Genomic DNA, 26425 nt, shown 5'->3' with positions numbered 1-26425 from the left:
TTCATTCATTTCATCCGCTTTGTCAAGGGGGCAGCAGTTCTAGGAGAGAACCCCAAACTTCCCTCTCTCCAGACACTTCCAATTGGATCGTTTGCTAACAAAATGAAGTAAGATTTAAATGCCAGTTTTTTTTTTTTCGTGTGGTTAATTTTACTGTCTACTGATAAGGAGAAGGCAAAGCTATAAATTTTACAGATGGAAACATATTTTAGTTATTTATACCACTAATATTTCCCACGAAAGAAAGACAGAAATGAGAATCGCACTGATAGGTCTGCCTAAAATAATAATAATAATAATAATAATAATTCCTTACATTTATATAGCACTTTTCTGAACACTCAAAGTGCTTTACACATTTTAGGGGATCCACGACCAGTTTGCAGCATTCACCTGGATGACACGACAGCAGCTAAATTGCTCCAGGCCGCACACCACACACCAGCTGATTGGTGGAGAGGAGACAGAATGATGAAGCCAATTATGATATGGGTATGGTTTGGAGGCCATGATGGACAGAGGCCAGTGGGCAAGTTTGGTTCGAAGAACATCCTGGGATTTTTAACAACCACAAAGGGTCAGAACATCGGTTTAACATATCACCCTAAAAATGGCGCTCACTGGGCAGTAAAGTACATTTTAAATTTATTTTATGGAAGATACAATTTATTTGATTATTAATTTATTTATTTCAGTAAAATGATACAGTAAAGGCTAATATTGTGAAATTTTAGTCTCCAGAACCAGTTTTATGTGTTCATTTATTACTCCATAAATCATTCAGTGTTCAAAGTAAAAAGTTCCAGTAGCCAGAGGAAGATTAATGACAACAACACACACATGTATGTTCACTCACCCAAAACAGGACCCTTGTGGGTGAAAAGTTTGTTGTAACGCAAGCGTTACTGAACATGTACCAAGTAAAATATTAGTGAAAATGTATTAGTAATGCCTCACAATACTGCGTTAATTTTGTAACGCTTTACTCCCAAGACTGAACTTAACACACCTCTTTTCCTGACCTGCACACCCATGAGTCCACAAAGCGGCACAAATGGATTTTCTATTTAAGCAGTGTGGCACAAAATGTGAAAGTTAGGGCTGCGCTGGTCTGAAAATAGCAACAAATCGTGCCAAACACGTCTTGCACCTTATTGCGCCGGGTGTATGATAGGGCCCACAGCATGATGTGAGCTGAACACAAATATAATAATGCTTAATTTGCCAAAAAAACTATTTTAAAAATGAAGTAGATGCCTAGTTAAATCTTTTTAACCTAATGGATGGAGGTTTGTTTTACCTACATGAGAGTGAGCTATCTAACTTAAACCCTATCTAAAGTAAGTAATCAAAGTAATGTTAACCTATCGTGCTCATGAGATCTGTTGTAGATAAAAAATAAATCAAAATTAAACTTGACAAAAGAGGCCGATGAAGATGTATTGTGTTATATTTTAGGCTATAATGTCAATGAAAACACAGCCAGGAATTAATATAAACCTCTCCATAAACAGATGACAGTAGAGCTGATTGATTTAACATGATTTAGCTGTCTAAACATGTGTTTGTTGAAACATTGCATCACATTTTACATTAAACATGATAAATGAACAAAACATACCTTATGGCCCTTTAGAGTGGAGCTGAATAGATGAAAAGGAGCTGTCTAATCTGTAATTCCTGCATTTTGCATCCTAGCAAGAGTTTGAAAATTAATCGTTGCTCAGTAACGCATAGTAAACAATCTGAGTCTACAATTTTCAAAATAAAAGTCTCACATGCATATTAAGTTAAATAGAAACTTAAAAATAACTAAGGGAGAAAAAATATCATTGTTGTATTACTAGGAAATGTTGTAGCTTATCAAACGCTTGCATATTAATGATCTCAGAGCTACATATGAGTCTGTGTTCTCCTTAAGATGCAGCTGCTCATCATGTCCAGATGAACAACCTAAAGTACATGCAAATGATGAGGGCAAGGCCTGTGAGTCACGCAGCAGTCTGCTTTGTGTTCTGATAGGCTTGTTGTCCACCGGGTTTTACACTCATGGAATATAGGGGAAACAATGGTGTCTGAGACACAGGGTATGGCTTTCCATATTGACCTTATTCTAAAATGCGGAAGTGCGCCTGTTTTCGCAATTGTCTTAGAACTTCCGATTCAGTCGCCTATGGGAGAAATGACTAGAAATAATAAACGGCAGAAAATGGTCAAACTACTTGCTCTACAAACAAATGTTTGCATGACTATACAGACCAAGTAGAATAATATAATAAGAAAATATCCCATTGCAACATCAAGCAGCGTAACGAGCAGTTTTTGACGTCAAAAAATAAATGGAAGTGAATGAGACCGGAAGTCTCAAGCCAAAAAGATTCAAATGGCAGCGCCCACTCATCGCCGGAGTATAAGGTGAATACTAATCTCTTATTCTTCCACTATGTCTAGGTATACCCAGTTTTTTTTATAGAATGCTTTTAATGCCTACCGTTAATGGGAAAAAATCATCAGAGGATCAAGTATGTCAAATTTTCACATACACTTCAGATATTCACTGTTATTTCTATTAGCTCTTTTTGTGTCTCTGCTGATATACAGATTTTTGTTGCAAGAGAAAACGAGCACAGTACCAGCAGCAAAACAAGGATAGTTTAGCCTGTCCATGACTTTACTGCAAAGTGAGCACTACTTGTTACCTTTTCCCCTCAACATGTAGATACAGAGCATGAGGACATGATCCGTAGGCCTGCTGAGAAAAGTATAAGGGTAACAGGTGAATGCCATTAATCATAATAAATGACTCAGGGAGAAAAAAGATACTGTGGCAATGTTGAACAGCAGGTATTTTGATTTTATTACTGTACTTACTCTTATTCTGAGTATGTCTAATTTAGTAAACATGTGCTTTCACTTCATTTCACTTTTTTCCACTATGTTTCATAAATGTCGTAGAATAGAAAGTTATTTTGAACTGGAGAAATCATTACACTCAGAGACGAAATACAGTTGATGACATCAGTGTCTGACTTGTGAACAAGCTGAATCTTGCTAGTTAAAATGTTAACCTTTTGAACAAATAAATCAATGTAACAGATCCATTTGTGTCTGTTCTCAAATCGGTGCCTGTATGTGAAATCACCCCTTATACCCTTTTTCACTATTTCCCTACATATACGACTGATTTAGTCCAATTAAAGGACTGAATAATAACGAGTGATAAATTTGACCACATTTTGTTTTTGTTTTGCTGGTTGATATTCACATTAATATGTATGTTTTTCATCTTCTTAGTCAGACCCTGAGATTATTTATCTTTTAGTAGAATGAAACTAAGTATTTTGTTTTCTGTCATGCATACATAAGTTAATTTACCAGTTAAATAATAATTATGTCAAAATTTACACTGACAGGATTCTATTGTGGATGCCATCTTGTGGTTGACATGGAAATTCTTTCTGATGTTAACTATAGTAGATTCTGGCTAAAATATGAGTAGGGTTTGACTGCAGGCTGCAATACAGGGGCCTAACATGTAGGGGGTGTAACTTGTAATTGAAGGGTAACTTGAAGTTATTGAGACCCACGTGTCAAAACTATGTTGACCTTTACACTATACACCTTCCCTGAACCTAAACCCTACCATTACAGTTATTAATGTCTACACCTTCCTCAACCCTCAAAGTTATTAACGTCTACACCTTCCTCAACCCTAAACCCAACCAATATAATTATTAACGTCTACACCTACGCGAACCCTGAACCCAACTATTACAGTTATTAATGTCTACACCTACTCCACATCTAAACCCAACCATCACAGTTATTAACGTCTATACCTATTCCACACCTAAAACCAACAATCACAGTTATTAACGTTTACACCTTCCTCAATCCTAAACGCAACCATCACAGTTATTAACATCTAGACCCACCCCACCCCAACCCTAAACCCAACCATTACAGTTAATAACGTACACACCTACCCCAATCCTAAACGCAACCATCACAGTTATTAACATCTAGACCCACCCCACCCCAACCCTAAACCCAACCAATATAATTATTAACGTCTACACCTACGCGAACCCTGAACCCAACTATTACAGTTATTAATGTCTACACCTACTCCACATCTAAACCCAACCATCACAGTTATTAACGTCTATACCTATTCCACACCTAAAACCAACAATCACAGTTATTAACGTTTACACCTTCCTCAATCCTAAACGCAACCATCACAGTTATTAACATCTAGACCCACCCCACCCCAACCCTAAACCCAACCATTACAGTTATTAACGTACACACCTACCCCAATCCTAAACCCAACCATCCCAGTTATTAACGTCTATACCTTCCCTAAACCTAAACCCAACCATCACAGTTATTAACGTCTATACCTTCCCTAAACCTAAACCCAACCATTACAGTTATTAACATCTATACCCACCCCAACCCTAAACCCAACCATCACAGTTATTAACGTCCACACCTACCCTAATCCTAAACCCAACCATCACAGTTATTAACGTCTATACCTTCTCTAAACCTAAACCCAACCATCACAGTTATTAACATCTATACCTTCCTCGACTCTAAACGTAAACATCACAGTTATTAATGTCTACACCTACTCCACATCTAAACCCAACTATCAGAGTTATTAACGTCTACACCCCACCCCAACCCTAAACCCAACCAATATAATTATTAACGTCTACACCTACGCGAACCCTGAACCCAACTATTACAGTTATTAATGTCTACACCTACTCCACATCTAAACCCAACCATCACAGTTATTAACATCTACACCTACTCTCATGTGCACGCACAGCTGTAAAATGTGGAGGCTTTCATACTTGACGTGCTCGCCATTGTACTGTTAATTGAAACTAGGGGGAAACCCCAAGTAGGCTATCTACTCTATATACTAACAGACAAAAAGTGGAGCCAACAAGTGGAGTTCTGCAAGATTGCAACGTAACATGAAATGGGCATAATTTGTAGCAGAGGCGCAACTTGCAATTATTGAGAACCATGTGAGATGTCACAACGAGATGTTGTGGGTAAGCTTACAGAAATAATTTACAGAGAACATTTTCTCCAAATGTTTTTCATACATTTTCCACAAACGATTCATTTGAGATATCATTATATTCATTCATGCAATCCACTCGCTGACTTCTTCATCCGTTTTGTAGTCCTGTGATTTCAAAACAGTACAATGGCGAGCACATCAAGTATGAAAGCCTCCGTAACTCACGGCTATACGTGCACAGTGGAGTAGATGTTGATAACTGTGATGGTTGGGATAGTTGTAGACGTTAATAACTGTGGTAGTTGGGTTTAGGGTTGAGGAAGGTGTAGATACTAATAACTATAATGGTTAGGTTAAGGATTGGAGTAGGTGTAGACATTAATAACTGTGGTTGGGTTTAGGTTTAGGGTAGGTACAGATGTTAATAACTCTGATGGTTGGGTTAAGGGTTGAGGAAGGTGTAGACATTAATAACTGTGATGGTTGGGGAAGGTGTAGACATTATTGACTATAATGGTTGGGTTTAGTATTTGGGAAGGTGTAGACACTGATAACTGTGATGGTTGGGTTTAGGGTTGGGCAAAGTGTAGATATTAATAACAATAAGGGTTAGGTTTAGGATTGGGGAAGGTGTACATGTTAATAACTGTGATGGTTCGGTTTGGGGTAGGTATAGACATTAATAAGTCTGATGGTTGGGTTTAGGGTTGTGTAGATGTAGATATTATTAACTATAATGTTAGGGTTTAGGATTGGGTTAGGTGTAGACATTAATAACTGTAATGGTTGGGTTAAGGGTTGAGGAAGGTGTAGACATTAATAACTGTGATGGTTGGGGAAGGTGTAGACATTATTGACTAATGGTTGGGTTTAGTATTTGGGAAGGTGTAGACATTGATAACTGTGATGGTTGGGTTTAGGGTTGGGCAAGGTGTAGATATTAATAACAATAATGGTTAGGTTTAGGATTGGGGAAGGTGTACATGTTAATAACTGTGATGGTTGGGTTTGGGGTAGGGATAGACATTAATAAGTCTGATGGTTGGGTTTGGGGTTGTGTAGATGTAGATTTTATTAACTATAATGTTAGGGTTTAGGATTGGGGTAGGTGTAGACGTTAATAACTGTGATGGTTGAGTTTGGTGTTGGGGAAGGTGTAGACGTTAACATTAATGGTTGGGTTTTCAGATTGGTTTAGGTGTAGTAGTTTAACTGTGATGGGTAGAGTGCCATTTTGCCGACAACATAGTTTTGACATGTGGCTTCAATTAATTAATTAATTAATTAATTTCGCCTCTAATACAAGTTACTTGCTCTTCATGCTACGGTCCTGTCTTGCAGTTTGCAGACAGACCCTACCCCTGTTCTTGGTGTAGCTGTGCATCTGTCTACCTTCAGCCTAATGGTGTACTCACACTATGTACAGTTGCCTTGAACTGGGCCAAAGCATGCTTGTCCCCCCTCCTGTCTCTACCAACGGCCCACACTCACTTTACATTTGGGCCTGGGCATGCTTACGTCAATGATATGCTGTTCAGTAAGCGCTTTCGCTCAGCACAGTGGAGATTCCTTTAGTAATATCATTTTAGTGTTTTGGGATGCAGTGACACGCAGTCGAATATTTTGCCGAACAGGTCAGCCACTTTTGACACTCATAAACAACCATAAACAACCAAGTCCTCGTGCTGCAGGAATTAGGAGGTTTGCGAAAGGTGCAGCTGTCGTGCAATGAGGGGTATGCGTCATTAATAATCTACAACAGTTTGCATTCACTGCATGCCTGAGCCCGGTTCCAAGCACTCACTCTTCTCAAATGATCTGGGAAACGGGCCTGGGCATGGTTCGGATAGCATAGTGTGAGTATGCTCTCTTAAAGATAAAGTCCTGACAACATAAAAAAACGATGGTTTGGCAATTGAATTGTGATCGGCATCAAGTGTTTGATTATAACCACACTAGCTCTCTCCCCCAACTACAAAGGAGAACTCACTCCTTGAAAAGCTAGGTTAAAGTTTTAAATTGTTTGATGAAGTTGCAGTTTGCAGGGTTAAGCAGGCATGAAGGCACTGAAATGTATGAAATAGTGTACACATCTGATAATCTTACACCTATTCATATGCCTGTTATGATGAGTGGTATTACGTGTAGGTCTAGGTGTTCTTATGGCAGAACTTCACAGCTAGTAATATCATGGCTAGTATAAACAGCTTAGATTTATATTGGATAATATGTATTTTTTGTCAATAAATATTTATGTTATATTATTATTAGAATCTGTACTATTTGGACATTTAATTGCATAATGTGATACATTGATTGTTTAAAATGAATTCCAGTCGTACCTGTATGTTGTCAACATGATGAAGACAAGGCAGATAGACAGATCTGTGTAATAGTGCCTGCTCCAGGTCTGGCCTGAGGACCAAACCGGACTATCAGTCAGATCTGTCAGATTGTGCCTGCGCAAGACTCCTTTCAGCTTGAGTGCCTAATTAACTAATGACAAATCACTTATTGTAAATTAAAATAATATATACTGTAGGTCATAACTGTCAGTTGTTGGTGAATTAAAATCTGTAAAAAGTACAAATAAATAAATAAAAAGTCCAGTCTATGAAATCAAATGGGTCTGTGAGTATTACCACCTGAACAGGGTACATTTTAAAGACTTAAGTACATTAAAATTCTCTTGTGAAATTGGAAAGTTAGACTTTATATATTTACCAGAGTAACATGATTCATTAAAATATCAGTACTTTTCACACAAATTGTTGATTTGTGTCCCTCCATCACTGACTGTGAATGAGATTTAGTATTGATGCTTTAGGCCTGTAGTGGGCAGTGTAGCCTTTAGCTTTACGTCAAAGTTGGCTTCCTCTAATGCAAATACACAGACATGATAACTAATTAGGCTGGACTAGCTAATAAATGGTGAATTATGTTTGTCATAAACATTTCATAGACAAGTATAAATTTAGTACATGTATGTGTCACCCTTTCCACATCATCAGAGCATCCGTACTAAACCTGCAAACGTTGGGTTTTTCCTCAGGACAGCTCTGATCCTGTTCCTGTCCATCCTGTATCAGAGTCATGTGATCCTGTTATATTAACCTAACAGTTGTTGGCAAAACAGGAAGTGAGCATCCTTGATGTGAAGGTCAGAGGTTGAATACATGAAACTAAAGGGCACTTCTCTTTTAATGGCCGGATATCGACAATCCCATGTGTATGGAAAACCACTGGGACAGTCATCACTTTTTTTTTTCATTGGAGAATGAGTCCAAAGCTTTTTACACTATACTTCTACCAATGATTTATTGGATCTCATACATAAACACAAATCAAAATGAAAGGTTGCACGTCACTGAATGAATCGTATGTAGTCCTTCCTAAAAATCAGCCAAAAAAGGGTTTTTGTTCAGCAACCTTGCTAAGTGATGGAGGCTCTTTTGGCAGTCCTGGTGTTATGAAAACAGTATGACTGCGGATGGATGGTAAAAGTGGTGAAGACATCTGGACCGTATTTTCATCCTTGTCAGAGATGGAAGAATCCCCTGAGAGCTCGAGCACATCCAAATCCTGCAGATGGTAAATTAATGGCAAATCCAAGACATACTGCTCACAGCTTCACACCACATTCCAAACGCATTATTCAGAGCCACACATTTATCAGCCTGAAATAAAAAATATGTCTACAATCAGTGACACTGTAGTTATTTTACGTCAGAGAGGGCCTGGAGAAAAGCTAGCTGTTAGCATGGCACCTGCTCAGCTGGCAGAAGAGGATGACAGGGACAAATATCATCCAAATATCTCTCTACATCTACTAATGAACTAACTGTGATTGATATGTTGGTAATAAAAACGTTATTCCACCTGAATAAACAGTCACTTTTGAGGGAACATCAATCTGGGGAGGTGTACTACGACATCTACCAGCAGAGGCTAACAGCTTCATGCTAACCAGTCAAATCACTGTCTTGTCTATAATACAGATTTTACTTTATGCTTATCCATGTGTCTAGTACATCCTGAAGGTGTGTGTGTGTTTTGTTGTGTGTCAAGGCTTGAATGAACACTAGTCTGTATGCCACTAGCTGTGCAGATACCCAGGAGCTCTTCGCTAATGTTCTCAATCTGTCAGTCTGTCGACTAGCCACACAGAACTACACTAATAGGATCATTTGCTGAGCTGTCAGGAACTGACCAAACAAACATCACATGCTCACTCACGCACAACAAAGGCGCTGCTATTGGAAACACATACTAATTTTGTACAAACAATGATGCGTTTGACCATTTCTTAGCAATTAGCATCCATTTCATGTGTTTTATTTTAAGGAATTGTTTATTAGTTTGGGTCGGGATTGATCCCAAGTCCCAATTACACTACTACACTAACTGTTCCCACACCCATGTGCTAGTAAGCTTTGACATAGTGCTTGGGTTAAGTCATCCCACGCCTAGAGCTCTAATGAATTAGGAATGCCACTGGTGCCCCTTCAAAGCCAAATAGTGCATGGCGTCCTAACACTTGAGCTGACATGATCATCACAAGTTTGTACAAAACCTGATCATCATGTTATCCAGCATGATTTAACAATCATTGTATGCTTCAGTGAGAGCAAATACTTTCACAATGATGTTTCATTTGTTGATATTTTACTGATCTGTGTTAGGTAATGCAAACCATATTAACATAAGACCTTGTTGAAAAGGGTTTTCCACTTAAAAAAAAAGGTTCTTTATAAGTTCGTTATAAGTGTGTTTATAATGTTATAAAAATATCTGTTGCAAATAATTCATGTTTCATAAATACTCCATTGATCAAAAAATCCTAAAGAATCTTTAGTTTTTGACTACAATATCAAGCAGACCTGCATAGGAAAATTTCATAATCAGGTTTTGCTCGACCCACATGCTGCAGTGAACTACGGTACATGGACCAAGACTGGCTTCCAGACAAGGGCCAACAAGTTAATAACTGATAATAGAACTGGGCCAGATATGTTGGTGTGTCATGACTGCAATGAAATTGATAAACCCATGAAGCATTACGCTATATGCACTTGTGGAAATATAAATTTACATATCATTTCAAATGAACAATAATCTACATACGATGGAAAAGTTATTTTCTTTGTTGATTTTAATTATATCATTTCATTACAATCTGTAACAGCCCAGCCATGAGCGACATTAAACCTTTGTCTCTCTGACTACTGGCTGAGCCAAAGTGATGCAAATGCTATGGGCAGGCTTTTAATGACTTTGCCTTTGTCTTCGGGTAATACTTTCACCCCTTTGTTGATAAACTTGCGTGGTCAGTGACTTGGCTAGTTTATCCACCTACCTACCTACTTCATTTGCATGCTTTGTTTAGCCATCTCCCCTCCTCCTAAGAACACATTGTAGACAGGACATCTTTGTCTCAAATCAGTCTTGTGATAAAACTCACAGACTGCAGACCTGTAAGAGGCTCTTGCAGACACATGGACTTCTTGAAGACACTGTTTGACTGCAGATTAACCAACACATCTCAGTAAAGGAATTCTGCTTGTTTCAAGTCTCCTGGGGTTCTTCTCTCATTCATCATTTTTTACAACACACGCCATGGGTGTGCTTTTTCTTGAAGAGACCTGATTGATAGAATTTTATTTCTTTATCCGAAAATAATTTAAATGTAATTTAAATGTGGGTTAAGATAGGCCAAACATATATGACCCACATATCAATATTTAACATCTGGGCCAAATACAAATTTTTACATATGGTCCAAGTATTTTGTGCTGCCTTAACAGTGCCACCTCCACCAAACCCAGGCCATGCTTGGCCCACTTGCTGTATGACAGTGCCAATTGAATGAAATCTGGGCCAGAATTCTTTGCTACCTGAGAAACAATGGTTTTGGTTTTCAACACTGATAATTCTATAAAAATCATCATAACACTGTAGTTTAAGTACCTATTCCCACTTTTAACTATTGGTTTATTACCGGCCCATTATTAAGTTATTGGATGTTTAATAGTACTTATAAAGTATGATTTTGTTCTACATCCCTGATCCTACACAATACCTAAACCCAACTACTACTTTACTATCTATTAATAAGCAGCAAATTAGTGTTATTGAGCTACAAGTCTTAGTGTTTCGTTAATAGCAAGAATTGTATGTTAAAAAAAAAAGTGTGACCAAAATTCTTTTGAGAATTCTCTGTTGTAAAAAATATATATTTCAATTGCAAATAAATTTCCTCCAGGGTGCTCCAGTTTACCCCACAGTCCAAATACATGCAGTATAGGTGAATTGAATAAGCTAAATTGGCCGTTGTGTATGTGTGTCGGGTTGCAGCTGTAAGGGCAGCTAACCTACGCTAGACCCTGATTAAGAAAGGGACTAAGCCAAAAAGAAAATGAATGAAAGTATTGCAAATAAATGCTGTTCTTTGAAATTTCATTCATGGTATAACAGTATTGACATCAAAAAGCAGTATAATCATTTTGATCTCACTGATAATTGTTAGAAAAAATGGTTCTTGAGCATGAAATCAACATGTTAGAATGATTGTAAAGACTAGTAATGATCATGAAAATTCCATTTTAAAGCATCACAGAAATAAATGATAATTTAAAATATACTAAAAAAGAAAACATTAATTTTTATTTGAAATAAAATTACATAATATAACTATTGATGGCACAACTACTTTTTTTTAAAGCAAATGTCTTTGGTAAGCTTTAGAGACTACTTTCAAAAACATAAATCAAACCAACCTCAACATTTCAAACAGCAGTGTACATTATATCCAGATTATAATGTGGTGCGGTGGACTTTTCCCACACTTTTCTCAGTTTAGACACACTGAGCACAAAGACTCATATGGTATCATGCCTTCAGCTGTAAGGTTATCGTGCAAAAGTGGAATGTGTGTAAAAGACACAAATTTAGATCTGTGAGGTCAGCACACAGTTGAATGGCCAATCTGTATCTGAATATGCTCTTCATGAGATTGTAAATATCTTTTGCTTTTTATTCCTCCACCATGTGCCTGAAAATCTCACCTCTTTCATTGTTCTTCTTATTCAAGCCATTTTTTTATTTCTGTAGTGCTTTTTTACAAATAGGGACAAAGCAGTTTTACAAAGAAAACAGGCAATAATTGAAAATGAGGTATGAATTCCTTCAGTGTAATATAAGTTCACTTTATAAAGTGCTGGTTTTGATCTAGTTAATAATGATTGAGTTCAGTTCAATGTAAATGTCATTGTAGCATTATGTAATTGACTGTAGTAGGGCTGGACAATTTATCGTTTTGGCATCGATATTGAAATGTGGGTGTCCGTAATACCTCACAAGTTATGCAATGTTAAGCTGGGATAATAGTCAATCAGCAATCAGAGTCAATGTAGTGTACAACCATAACAGAGTGAAACTTTATCATTTGCATGTGTTTTAAAGTTTTTTTTTTATTTTTTTTTTTAAGAAAGTGTAAAGCATTCAGGCACAATAACATAAAACATTTGTTTCATGAAACTTTATGAAAAACTATATATAATTTACCGATTTGTTAATACAATAAAGACTGTACTGTGTTATTTTTACATATAAATTTCTATATTTGAATACTGTTTGACTCTCTGGAAAACCATAAAGAACTGTTAATTTACTTTTTTCTTTGGTCTAACGTAATTCTTGCAATTTTATTTTTATATGCGATTTACAAATCTAAAATTAATCTATTTCACAAATAGAGCTATTCAAGTCATCTGATGAAATTGTTTTCATATCGCAATATATATCACAGCAAAACAAAGTATCGCAATGTCATATTTTTCCAATAATGTACAGCTCTAGAGTGTAGTGCAGCTACAGTATACCAACCCAACTACGATCAAGCCAAAGGTGGCAGTAGGTGTGTTTCCATCACCCTTCAAATTGCACAAACTGAAAATGTGAAGTGGAAATACACTTGATCAAAATATGTTATGCTTGCATCAGATGATTTTTTAGCTATGTGGAACATCATAGATTTAAAGCAGGGGTTCCCAAACTCTTATAAAGGGTCATAGGAAACCAAAAACTAAAGTTGAGTTAGGCTAGTGGGCCGAAGGCTAATATAAGGGGGGTAATTTACCAAGAGTAATTTCCTAATTTATTTAATAATGTTTATAATGAACTTATTGCAGTAAAAACAAAACAACCTCATTAATAACAGATTTGCACTAGTTTTTGCCTTGATTTGCTTGTAGATGTCTTCTTTATAGTCATCTATCTGTCGAGTGACAGTGTTTACATTTTTTTTAAGTTTGATTCATTTACAACAGTTAATTGAAACAGCTTAGCAATAAAACAAACAAAAAAGGTTACATCAAATTAGAAATAATGACCTTGGTGTTAAAATCATTCGCCCCAAACCTCTCCATCATACTTACTCTCATCTCAAATGGGATGGTGGGCCAAATCAAAGGTTATAATGAGCAAACTTGGCTCGCAGGCCCTATGGCATCTCTGATGTATAGAAACACACAAGATTTATAGCAAATATCTTCACAAGGTCCAATGATGGGATGCTTACTCTTTCTTTTCTTTTCTTCTTTCTTTCTTTCTTTCTTTCTTTCTTTCTTTCTTTCTTTCTTTCTTTCTTTCTTTCTTTCTTTCTTTCTTTCTTTCTTTCTTTCTTTCTTTCTTTCTTTATTGGTGGACATGTTTCAGTCTGAATTTAATTAATTTATTTACTTTTTGCAGGGCAGTATTTTTAGTTTGGCTAAAACAAAACACAAAATGTTTTTATTTTAGCATGAGACAGTTTTTCAGATAATTCACAAAAGTCAAAAGTCAAGTCATCTTTTTTTTCTATAGCACTTTTACATAATTTTTCATTTTTACATTACATTTTTAATTGCTTGTGTGTTTGCAAATGGACAAACTCTGACTGAGGAAAGAGCTGTCCAGTGTGTTATTTGTCTATAGGCTACAGTTAAAAAAAAAAAAAAAAAAAAAAGTTTTAACATATTTTTTTTAAATGATGGATAATAGTAAAATTTGTATTTTAAAAATATTTAATATTTCTTTATTTAAAATGTTTACCTTGAAATTCTAATCCCATAACAATTTTTGATAAAACTGTAGTGACTTACACTTTAAATGCACATTTTTAAATCAACACTTCGTAGTGTATTGTAAACACTTTGTAGGAAATTTTTTTGTTGCATTAAAAAGTGTGGTTGTAATCTGACAAGATTAGTACTTAAAATGTCACTAAAATGCAGTATTTGAATCTCATAATTTAATAGAAAATGAAGTGAATAACTGTAAAAAGGTCCACCTTTTGAGAAAAATAACCCTTTCAATAGGTCGGTTAAGGGCCTGAAAATGTTGTGTCAAAGCAGCTTTACATACAGAAGATCATGAAAAAATTAGAAATAAAAATAGAATAAAATTATTTATTTATTCAGATTATCTATGTAATAGATTTTAGCATATCAGGCAGGAAACAGAGTGATGCTAGAATGCTGGTGTAGTTGAAAAACTGATTCAGTTCACTTTAATACAAATTACTGCAATGAAAACAACTTAGGTGTCACCATGATTTTTCCTTTTTGACGTATTATGAGAGAAGTTTAATTCACACATTTGTTTAATAGTATGACAATCTTTTCTCAACAGTTTTGATCAAAATTGAGAAATTATTAAAAACGTTTTGCAGAAATTAGTAATTAGATTTGATGGAAACTCTCTTAGGGGTAAGGACCCAGAAAGCATTTTATTTTTTTATAAGATGCCTAATAGATGTCTAATAGACGTCTGAACATCGTTTGGCTAAAACAAGGTAAAATTTGTGCAAAATCTAATAGACTACTAAGAAGAGACCAAAACATCAAACAAACAGAAATGAATGACATGTAAAGTCTTATCTGTCTATTTGACTACTAGTCTAGTTTTGGGCTATTCTTTAACGTAGATTTTCACTGACAGCCCAAGTTTAGCCTTGTGTTAGTCAAGCTGTCTACGTTTAGATGTCTAGTGTATTAAGCATCTATAAAACACTAAATTGTTTACTGGGGAATGAAAACTCCGCTAGTTGACGAAATGATATGCAGAACTTTGGAGACCCAAGCTTCTTCAGTACCACACATTCAGTTTTGCTAGTGCGTTAATGTTTTGATTTCTGTGTTGGGATTTCGACAGGAATGCACTCGTGAGCACACACAGTAACCCCCTCTTGCCAGCGGGAGGACGGAGCTGCTGATGAATCATAGTCAGTTTCAGACAGGGAAACTCACTCAAAGCCCTGATGCTCGTGCTATCAGTCTCAGGCTCCTCCCTTTCTGCTGCGCGTCACTGTCGTGTGAGGGTTTACTTGAACTGAAGTTTGCTCTTGGCAGCCCCGGGGCTGATTTACATGCGTGCATGGCAGATGGAGAGGATAGACAGACCTGCCTCTCGCTCTTTATCCTGCCCTCCCTCTGTCTGCCCGTCTCATGCTCTACCTGTCTGAAGAGTCTGCGCGCATTTCCACAGTCTGCTCCTGTCTGCCGGTCTGCAGGTTCAGTCCAGCGTGTCTGTGAGTCAATTTACATCTTTAATGAGGAATGATGTCTGACTGCGTCTGTAGTATTTTACTCACATTTTAGACTTTTTTTTCGTTGTGTAAATGTTATTCAGTGAGTGTGTAAATACAATGATCAACAGCACTGTGCTAAGGAAATAGCGTTACTAATAGTGTTTACAGACGTGTGTGATACCACAAGTGTTTGTTTGAGACAGGACACAGTGTGTTTTGTTTGTTAATGTGGTTAAATCTGGATTTCACATGCTTAACTGCCAGCTACTGCTTACTGTTTTGGGTAAAGATGAGCAGTCTGTGTATGTTTACTTACGTAGAACAATTCTGTCTACATAAGGGTCAATGACAGGATGTTTACTCTTTCTTTGTCTATGTTATTGTTTTCATTCATTTACTGAGTGGTGGACATGTTTTCAGCTTTTGAATTCTATCTATTTAATTACTTTTTGGGGATATATTAAGCTGGGCTTGAAAAAAAAGTTTGGTAACATTTAAGAATGGAAATTATGGGAAATAATTACTGAATCATTTATTAATCTCAGTAAACATCAATACACATAATGCACTGCTGTGTGTTTATTAACCAATGCCAACAAAGATTAATTATAACTGCTTAAAAATATCTAATGTTACCTATTGGATCTTACTTTAAAGATTGACAACAAGTCTTGGTGTTGTAATGTCTCTTGTAATTTTGAAAAGTAGTGAAATATCAAAATATTAATATCTGAAAGTATTTTTTGGTGAATACAAATTTGATTTAAGATCAGAGTTCTTTATTTTTTCTCTTTTTATTAAAACAGCTTAACATTTTACTAATTACATCACATTTGTTAAAGAAAATATCATAATTGTTTTTTTTAATATTTGAACATTACTAATACAAATAATTATTTAATAGAACTCATAATTGAAATATTTTTTTTTCATTTTAGTCTTATTAAAAGAGATTATGTATATATTTATTTAACACAATTATGACTCCTTTTATGATACAGATAGGAGCCTCCACAACTGACATTGCGTGCTGCCATAAGAGCATTACATTTGTTTTTGAGACTTTACTGCCTGTGAAGTGGAGTTTAACATTTTTTTAATGTGAGATTCAACAGACTTGAAACAAAAAACAGACCTCATATTCATTTGGATTCAGTTGTTGACTTTATCCCATCAGGTACATGAATTTAACCACTGATTAGACCACCAGACAGTGCCACATGCATAATGATGACTTTGGTTTCTTTCTCTCAGAAAAATATCTTTTAGAGAATAATGCCTATTAATAAGTGCAATTGAGGGATACTGCCAGGCTAAATCAGTCTGTGCAATAAAAAGAGCCCTTGTTAGAAATCTTTTCATGCAAATGTTATCTAATTGTTTTAAAGCTGTGCGAAAGCGATGCTCAGTTTAAAGGTAGATATTTCATTGGCTTTTTATTTGTTGTTGGACACAGTATAGCTCTAATGGATTACTCAGTAGGGCAAACTGTTGCTGTTTTATTTTCTCACTTTTCTTTCAGTTCTCTAAATGCTCAAAGAGATCAGATGGGCTTTGGTGTGTTGCTCAAGAACAGAGAAGTTCTGTGTAACTTTCCTCTGTATGAGCCACTCAAATAATGCTAGAGCTGTTTATTTTCACACACAATAATACACACTTGCATTATGAGCATTCATTTGCATTGAGGCACAGCAAAACAAGCCATTAATTCAAATGTTCCCCAGATGTACATAGTACGTCATAGAACAATAGAATTTTATCCCAGATATGTGTGTGTATATGCATATGATCTGATTGTGTTCCTTTGATACAGTAAGAACACCAGGAACGTTACTGGAACGGTTATACAAACACTTTGAAATTATTTAAAATGGGGCATCTGGAAACCATCAGCATGTTTCTAAATACGAGTATTTATATTGAGGTTCTCATGAGGGACCATGAGCCAGGTTTTAAGGATCAGGAGACAAATATGGTCAGGGCTCAAGAAGTATATGAAGTGGAAATCGGACAGGAATTCTGAAAGGAAATAAGAGCATGGACTGAGAAAGACTTTTTAAGTAATCGACTATTGTTTCCTCTGGATGGATGTCTAAGAAAATCTCAAAATGAAGTGAAGCAATTTCGCAAAACTGTTTACTTTATTGTTCTAGTACTCAAGAACAGTCTTGCAACAATATTTATGGACCCCTGATGTTTTTGTCTGGGTCTTGTCTTGCACTCAGGTATGTCTGCGCTTAGATTACTTCTCTCAGATGAGAATGCATGAATCTGATTTGCACATGGACATGTTATTGAGCTATTTTCAAGTCCACTGTATTGTTCAAGTCCCATTTAGTTTATATATATGTTCTTGATTTTTCCATTGCTTGCTATGGTACAACATCTGTCAAAATCACATTCTTGATAATAAAAAATAATCTATGGATCCATGAATAACTTTTAGCAGCTAAAGAACATTTCAGATAAAAGAATATATGAAAACATTTTAATAATCTTAAGAACCTCTTTTCTCTGTAAACAATTTTATTTGCAGAAAGTCAGGTCTTTATGGATGTAAATAGTTCTTTTTGAAAACACTGGCATTAAAAGGTCCTTTACACTCTAATAAAATACTGGGTTGTTTTAACCCAACGCTGGGTCTAATATGGATAAACCCAATCATTCGGTTAAAAAGGTAATTTATTTAACAGAAAAAGTTAACCCAAAGTTGGGTTTGTCCATATAAAAAAATCGGGTTACAACGAGTTATTTTTAAGACTGTAGGTTCATAACCATGTAAAAAAGATAAGTATATTATTAAAATGCTCTTAACCCTAAGGCAAAAAATGTTATTTTATGAACTGTAAAGGGTCTCAGGGGAGACACAAATAAGAACCTTTATTTTAGCATACTGTATGTGACATAAGAGCAGAGCAGATTTATTGCTATTATTGTTTTGTTAACACCATCTATTTCATTGTCTGAAATGTTGGTCTTGTGTAAAGATTATTGTGTATATTCATATGAATCATATTTTTATTTTTCATAAAACACTGCATGCAGTCTCATTCTCTCTGAGGTCTCAGTATGTGCATGAGTTAAACTGTCAAACTCAGTAGAACTCTTTTGAAGCTATAAATTTGTTTTTATTGTGCTCTCACTGTTCTCAGAAATTAGTCATTCTGTCTTGTTTTTGTTTAAATTTTTGTATGAATATAAGGTATTGTGTTAGTCCAAATGAATCAGTGTGCAGATACTTTCTTTAAAGTTGATATGCACTAAATAAAAATGGACTTGTAATAATATTAATGACCATGAACTTTAAAAAGCATGCTAGATCGACTTAGATGAACCTTGTGTTATTGTCTTATAGCATTCAAGAAGTGCGGCAATCAGTTCAAAGAAGCCCTACTAAAAAGAATAAATAAACAATAGATCTGCATAGATCTACTTTTATTTGTCAATTGTCTTAATGTTGATATTGTTAAATACACCCTATTTGGGATAATTTGGCCCCCTCAACTTATTTTAAGTTGTACAAAACAACTTGTTATAGTGTATACTGCAAACATGGATTTCATATCATGGTAGTTTTGTAAAAAACCCTTTATTTTATTATATATATATATCCAGGATGTTCCTTATTATTTATTTAATTCACCTTATTCTAACATTTAACAACTCTGTTAAGAAACAGAGCACTTTTGTGAGGTAGCTTGAACAAAAAAGTCATAAATAATAAAACGTCTTCACCTCTTGCAATCCTTTAATCCTTTACTTGCAAAGTTCACATATCTCACAGTTTGCTACGGCAATGTTGTCGTCGTCAACTTTATAATACCTCCAGACGGCAGACAAAGTCAGGTTGTTACTAGATTAGATACAGTTGTGGCCGGAAGTTAACAAGAATTATTTATTTTATTTTTCCTACTAATTGTATTGTATATTGTATTGTATTGTATTAATATTATTATTGTATTGGATCTGGAGATCTATTATATATATACACATACACATGATACACATACACACACAATGTTTTTTTGTCAATTTATATGCCGAATATGCCAGATGTCTTGAGTTTTAAACCCACTAAAATGTGTACTGTGCGATTGAACTCTAATAGTATTTGCTTCCCTCATTTGGGACACTAACCCAAGATTCCTCAAACATAATATAATGTTTTGTGTTTTGTACGGCTATTTTTCTTTTGTGTCCAGTAAATGTGCACAATACCTCTGATGAACGATGGTTTAGGTTTCAGTGTGCTTTGAAGAACGGTTTAATGCTCCATGTGTTTGTGTTTTGCTCTTCCCTTCATCCTGACTTTCACTGTTTTGTTTTAAGAAGGGGCAGTGTATGTGGGAAAGATATTCTTATGAAACATTGTCTCTTAAATTGCTCTAAAGCGTCTCTCATCTTCCAACCCTCAAATTGTATTATATGAGTGTATTTTCCCATTGTTTTATAAATGCCACAATTTAATTTATAACTTATTCCAAAAAGGTTTAGTTATCAAGTTTTTTTAATTTATGTTTTTGAAAAGGTTACTTACTGTATGCTCACCAAAGCTATACTAGACTCAAAATAAAAAGCAGTATTTATTTGTAATACATAAAAAAGTTAACAAATATAAAAGTTCTAAATATAAATATACGCAAAGTTTATTTATAAACAAATTCAAGAGGATCACGTGCTTATGATTGTTCACAGCTGTTCCAACTTTAGCTCATGACTAATTATCCTATTAGACGATCCTTAACTCACTATAAATAACCAGACTTTTCTCATCGAAATATCTTCGTCTCGAAGAAACCCCCCCACCCAACCCTACTTTCCCTCTTTTCAAACCGGCGACACGGTGGCCGGTGATTAGCGCTGTTGCCTCACAGCAAGAATGCCCCTGGTTTAATTCCCTTCCAAACCAGGCGACATTTCTGTGCGGAGTTTTGCTCGTTCTTCCCGTGATCGCATGGGTTTTCCCCAGGTCCTCCGGTTTCCTGCCACAGTTCAAAAACAAGCACCCTAAACAGTTAATACAAAATATTTTAGCCAAACTCTGAGTACACCTTCTCAGCATCTATATCCGACACTTAGCTACAATAAGCAGGAGGGGGAGTCATCAAGATCTACCTGAGCTCAAACTCCCCTCTCGCCTTGCAACGGGAGGGAGCCCAGGGCTCGAGGCTCTTATATGCTCTCCCGGGCTCTCTCCCGGAACAGCACGCTAAACAAGCTTTATTATCATTAGCTAAGTGTGAACTCTTAAAAGGTTCTTTAAGGTTCTTTAATGTTTAGCTCACTTTGTAATGCATTTTTTGTAATTACCTGAGAACCATTTATTAATCAAATTAGATCAAGAGAGTGTTATAGAGAAACAAAGACTGTTAAGTTGCATTTAAGATGTTTAAGTTCCCTTGATTTGCAAGATTCCGCTGCTGTGAAAGACAGTTGCAAAAAAAGTGAAAATTGCAGGCATCAGTAAACTATTATAAACCATTTAAAAACAAACTTCTCTGATTCTAAGGACATTTAAAGGTTCAGGTATCAGCTTGATATTTGATGAATGTGATTCTGCTTACACTTATCTCTACTATAATCAAAACAAACATGACCTTTGACCTGTGACCTTTTCTCGACACCAGTTGGCATGCTTCATGACCACAGCAGGAGTGGAAAGTGACCTCACACATGGACATAAGGAAATGGCTTCTGCTTTCAGTTAAACTCTAGTGAGCAGACATCTCACACATGTATTTACTGGTGTAAATGATGGGGGTTTTATATATGAAGAGTTTAGATGTAAAAACCTCTAAATGCCATCTGAATTTTTCTTTTAAAATAAACATTGTTCTCAGGCTGCTGTCTATATGTTCAGTAATTTCATATTTATGGCAAAGAATACTTTTTTTCATTACCTTTTAAAGTGAAATAACTGAACATAAACATTGGAGCCTGAGGAAAAATGCTATTTTTAGATCAAAATTTCAAACTGCTCTTAGAGGTTTTTGCATCTGAACTCTTCATATGGACATTCAGTCATGTTACAATTGTTTTTTAATGGCATAATTTCTAACAACTCGAGCATATGCAACATTTATGTTTTAAAGTTAAAACAGGCAGAAAAATAATGATAGTGTCATGTTGCTTGTTTCTGAATGAAGGTATGACCACTTTACCAATTAGAATACAGAATCATTGAAATTCAGTTTCTGGAAATTTAGGCTGTTACAAGAACCAATCAATCAGCTCATTAGTCACACTTTGTATGGATTATACACATTTTATTACTATAGATAAAACAACTTGTCACCTTACAATTACAAGGTTCTATCTGACATTTTTTGTCAAAATTGAGTTATTGACATATTCCTATTAAATGACAACCTATTTACATTATGGGATGTTTTTTATAAGTTGTTTACATTTTAAGACTTTTTATTTAAAAATAACTAATGTTACACACATACTGTTTGCTATATGGAATGCAAAAACTTTAAAACTCAATATCTCAAAATTATTTAGAATGCAGATAGAACCTTAAAATTCCAAGGTGAAGAAATGCAGAACACCTAAACATCTGTGCTTCTTTTTCATTGTTTCCATGAACAAAACTTTTATCAGAGCTGCAGCAAGGGTTTGTCAGTGATCGTTTCTCAGAGAATGTGGCTGATGGATGCTGTTTCTCATTTTCTCCATAAACAAAACTTGTATCAGAGCTAAAGCAAAGGCTTGTCAGTGGTGGTCTCTCAGGGAATGTGGCTGATGGTTGCTTAGCAAAGACCGACACTATGAGACTGCAAGCTCAAATACACATTAAAATTGGTGAAGAAAATGGTGCTACGCACGTTTTCTATGACATTTGATCACAATATGTGCACATACGTTATGTAATAATATTAATTTTTTTAAGTAATGTGTAATATAACGCATTACTTTCAAAAATAAGTAATATTATTTGGGTGACGCGGTGGCGCAGTAGGTAGTGTTGTCGCCTCACAGCAAGAAGGTCCCTGGTTCGAGTCTCGGCTGTGTCAGTTGGCATTTCTGTGTGGAGTTTGCATGTTTATTTATGTGGGTTTCCTCTGGGTGCTCCGGTTTCCCTCACAAGTCCAAAGACATGCGGAACAGGCGAATTGGGCAAGCTAAAATTGTCTGTAGTGTATGATTGTGAATGACAGTGTATGGATGTTTCTCAGGGATGAGTTGCAGCTGGAAGGACATTTGCTGCGGAAAACATATCCTGGATAAGTTGGCGGTTCATTCCGCTGTGGCAGCCCCTAATTAATAAAGGGACTAAGCCGAAAAGAAAATGAATAACTGAATGAATAATACTATTTGAATTACTTTTAAGAAATGCAACACAAGTTACTTTTTATCTTGCTTAATTACCTTTTTAAAAAAGAAATTGCAGAATAAAAATGACTTTAGTCAGGTTGAATCACACACTCAACGAGAGAGCATGCTGCGAGGGAACAGACAGCCGGCTCTCACTCATCATCATCAGGTCTCTTTTTTCACAGCAGATGAGTCAGTGCACTGTTCTAGTAACTAAATAACTCAGGATATTGGTTTATTTAAAGTCAGAGGACGTATCCGGCATGTTAAAAAGTAAGTAATACAGTAGGCTACTTAGCCTACTGAACACGCAATCCGACTCAGTTCAATTTGGTGAACTGGTTCCACTGGTTCACTTACAAGATTTTGTTAAAAACAAACGATTCATTCACAAATCGCTCGTCATCGCTACAGACACACAGAAACAATGGCAGGCCGGAGACTTTCATTTTTGCAATGGATTCTTGTTATTTTGAACTCATCGAATAAAAGAAGTAGATTGTTGTTAACTGTTGATGATGTGTGAGTAAAACTCTTGACAACTGCAAGAAACATGACATCAAAAAACAAAACCGCATGTGAAGCACTACACCCGCACTTTACGTCCACCTACACAACAAACGATTAACATTAGTTCACATTCTTCAGGTAAAAGAATTAATTTGACTAAACTAAAAAAAAAAAGGTTATTGCTATTGTAGAAGCGACTACGCTTTGTACGATTTTTTTCTCTTTTGGGAAACAATCTACGTTTGTTAAGGCCATATGAGGCAATTTATTCAATATATAAAGCTCAAAGACTTATTTTGATTTGGGGATGTTTTTATCATCTGTTAATTTTGTTATTAAACTTAAAGGTTTAAAATCAGTTTTCGCCTTAATATAAAGGATTTCATGTTAGTACTCTTAGGCTTTATTGCAGTATTTATCCCAATGGACAGAAAATTTATTTAACTGATAACACAAAACGTACAAAAGTAGCAGACACATTATTTTACATGCTTTCATTTATGGGTTCATGGGTTCAGAAAGTTTTCAAAATATAATTTTATCCTACAATTCTTTAAAAAAAAATGTATGAAGAGCTTCTCTATAAAAAAAAAAAAAGTGAAAAAAAAAACCCTGCAAGTGCTGAAAGGGATCAAACCTCAGCCAGGTAAGGAAAAGTAACGCAAAAGTAACTCAAAAGTGATATAATGCTTTCCATGTAAAGTAACTAAGTAACGCAATTAGTTACTTTTTTGGGGGAGTAACTCAATATTGTAATGCATTACTTTCAAAAGTAACTTTCCCCAAGACTGGTAGAGGCACTATTTTAGTAAATGCTAATAACAATAAAAATGTAACGGCTTATATTTCATGAAAGTGACAAACAACCTATACAGTCATCATCGTTGGAGGGTCGATTTCTTAATTTTGATAGTTCCCATTCTGTTGACTATATAAGTAACAGTTGACTTTATAAGTTGACTGCGTTGTCAACTAGTCGCACATAGCATGACCTTCAGACTGACAGCAGAAGGTCTGGACTCTGTCAGTTTTTACTGCCCAAGGTTTGCCCAGGAGACCATCTGACTGGCATGTTCAGCAACCACTATAGTTTTGAAGTCCTTACAATAACAGACTGGCATGCCACCAATAAATCGTTCATTGAAGAAGGTTGCAATGAACTTCACATATATTAAAAAGCTCAGCATCAAGTGGGTCCTGGTAAACAGTGATTGTCACAGTTGCAAACATGATGACTATCATTTTCCATGAAAGGGATTGACATCATGACAGAATTATTTCCAGGTGAACTGTTAAAGAACACAACAACGCGCGGCTCTTCTGGAAATCCCGTAGAACTCATCCAATGAGTTGATGACTATGAACCTACCTAAGGGTTTCCCACTTCATGCGCCTTATATGCCAGCCAACCGGAGTCTGAGCCTGAGAGACTTACATGTCAATTTACTCTCATTAACGTATTAGTAGAGTATAAGTAGACTGTTAGGTAAGGGTTTGGGTTAGTAGAATTAGTTGACATACTTTTAAAGTTACTTGTTGTCAGCAGAATGTCTTCAATCAAATGAAATAAGTCTACTAAAAGTATAGGTTGACATGTAGTCCCAGAGTTACTCATAGTCAAAAAAGAGACCCTACAATTACACTTTTTTATGTTGGTGTCACTGAGTGAAATAGGACATGATCATGTTAACCATCTAGTTAGCCTAGCTCTATTCAAATAAGCATTGAGGCTGATCTACAGCAAATTTCCTTTCAGTAATGGTTTTGGCTTTCAGTTTAACTTGTTGTCCTCATCAGATGTGCCAACATGAATGACTACACACACACATACACATACACAGGATGTATGCTGTCAAAGGAATTACATAAGGTCAAAAAAATGACTACTAGCTATTGTATGTTTACCCAATGCAGAGCTGCTGCCAAGTCTAAAAGTAGCTGTCCTCGAATCTAAATTAAACAGAGAAGCCCAAATAGTGCTTTTTCCCAAATAGCATGTTTTAAGCACTTAGACCTTTACATGTAGGTCTTTTTGTGTTTTCAGTAACCCAGACAGAACCTTTTAGGGCTTGTTTATCTAGACGGGTTCCAGTTAGGGGTGAAATATCTAAAACTGTGATTGTCTAAATAGGTCTTTTAAAGACCGTTGGGAGTGATTGGACACCCTTTAACCTCAGCTTTTGTTATACAATATTTGATGGTTGGTTTGTAGGAGGTGTGCAAGGCATTTTAACTGCAGTATATCACTTTCAGAAGGGTAAATCCTGCTGTTGGAGAAAGGCCCCGCTGCTGAATTCCAGATCTGATCAAACCCACATGAATCAGCTTCCCTTTAAAATCACAACCAGGTGTGCTGGAGCTCAGCCTGCAAGAAGACTAACCGAGACAGAGAGTAATTCAATTGCGGTTTCACTTATGCTGTCTTATTCTGTCTGTCTCTTCTTTAGGGTGACCATACGTGGGCCACCATGTTGGGTCAGAGCGTGAGGCTGCAGCCGGTCGCTATACAAAGCCTCTCTGAGCTGGAAAGAGCGCGTCTCCAGGAAGTGGCCCTTTACCACTTGGAAAGAAGAGACTTGGACTTCAAGATCAGCATCCCTAGAGGTAGAGTTCCCCTAAAATGACTTGATGATTTCTAATCATGCATGAGAGTAGTGCACTCATTGTATAATAAATAAATAATCAATAATTAAATTGTTCCCAGAGTGAACCTTTATTTCAAAATGACATCAAATTGGCATCAAAAACATGTAAAAAAAATGCAAATAAATTTACTGTATGTCAAAACATTGACATCGATTTGACATCCACCACACATCAATGCCCTTTTGACCACCAAAATAACGACACACAAAGTATTATAATATAAGAAAAGTTTTATTCATAGGAAAACTTCAATTCCAAATTACAACTTTACACTGCATTTTGTACCCCTACAATGCATGTAAACCTTGATTACCTTGATGTCAAAACAACATCAA

At 35.8% G+C, this 26425-nt stretch overlaps 1 protein-coding gene across 13 annotated transcripts in view; it reads left to right on the top strand.

Annotated features, from left to right (window-relative positions):
* Window positions 1-26425, top strand: part of arhgap36 (Rho GTPase activating protein 36) — a 99097-nt gene that overhangs the window by 12327 nt on the left and 60345 nt on the right. For 4 of the 13 annotated variants that reach the window (XM_073906686.1, XM_073906687.1, XM_068222328.2 and 1 more), the window contains exons 1-2: window positions 15446-15614; window positions 25892-26048. In XM_073906686.1, coding sequence (XP_073762787.1) covers window positions 25913-26048 — 136 coding nt within the window. In that variant the 5' untranslated portion in view covers window positions 15446-15614; window positions 25892-25912. Of the gene's footprint in view, window positions 1-8300; window positions 8639-15434; window positions 15615-21241; window positions 21329-25697; window positions 25793-25891; window positions 26049-26425 lie in introns of those variants that run through there. The other 9 variants (XM_009303441.5, XM_068222327.2, NM_001351681.2 and 6 more) reach the window with 5 other exon arrangements.

Source organism: Danio rerio, chromosome 7 (genome assembly GCF_049306965.1).
Source record: "Danio rerio strain Tuebingen ecotype United States chromosome 7, GRCz12tu, whole genome shotgun sequence".
In the NCBI taxonomy this organism is placed as follows: domain Eukaryota; kingdom Metazoa; phylum Chordata; class Actinopteri; order Cypriniformes; family Danionidae; genus Danio; species Danio rerio.
Note: the sequence above shows the minus strand (reverse complement) of the source record. Positions and strands in the feature narration are given on the sequence as shown.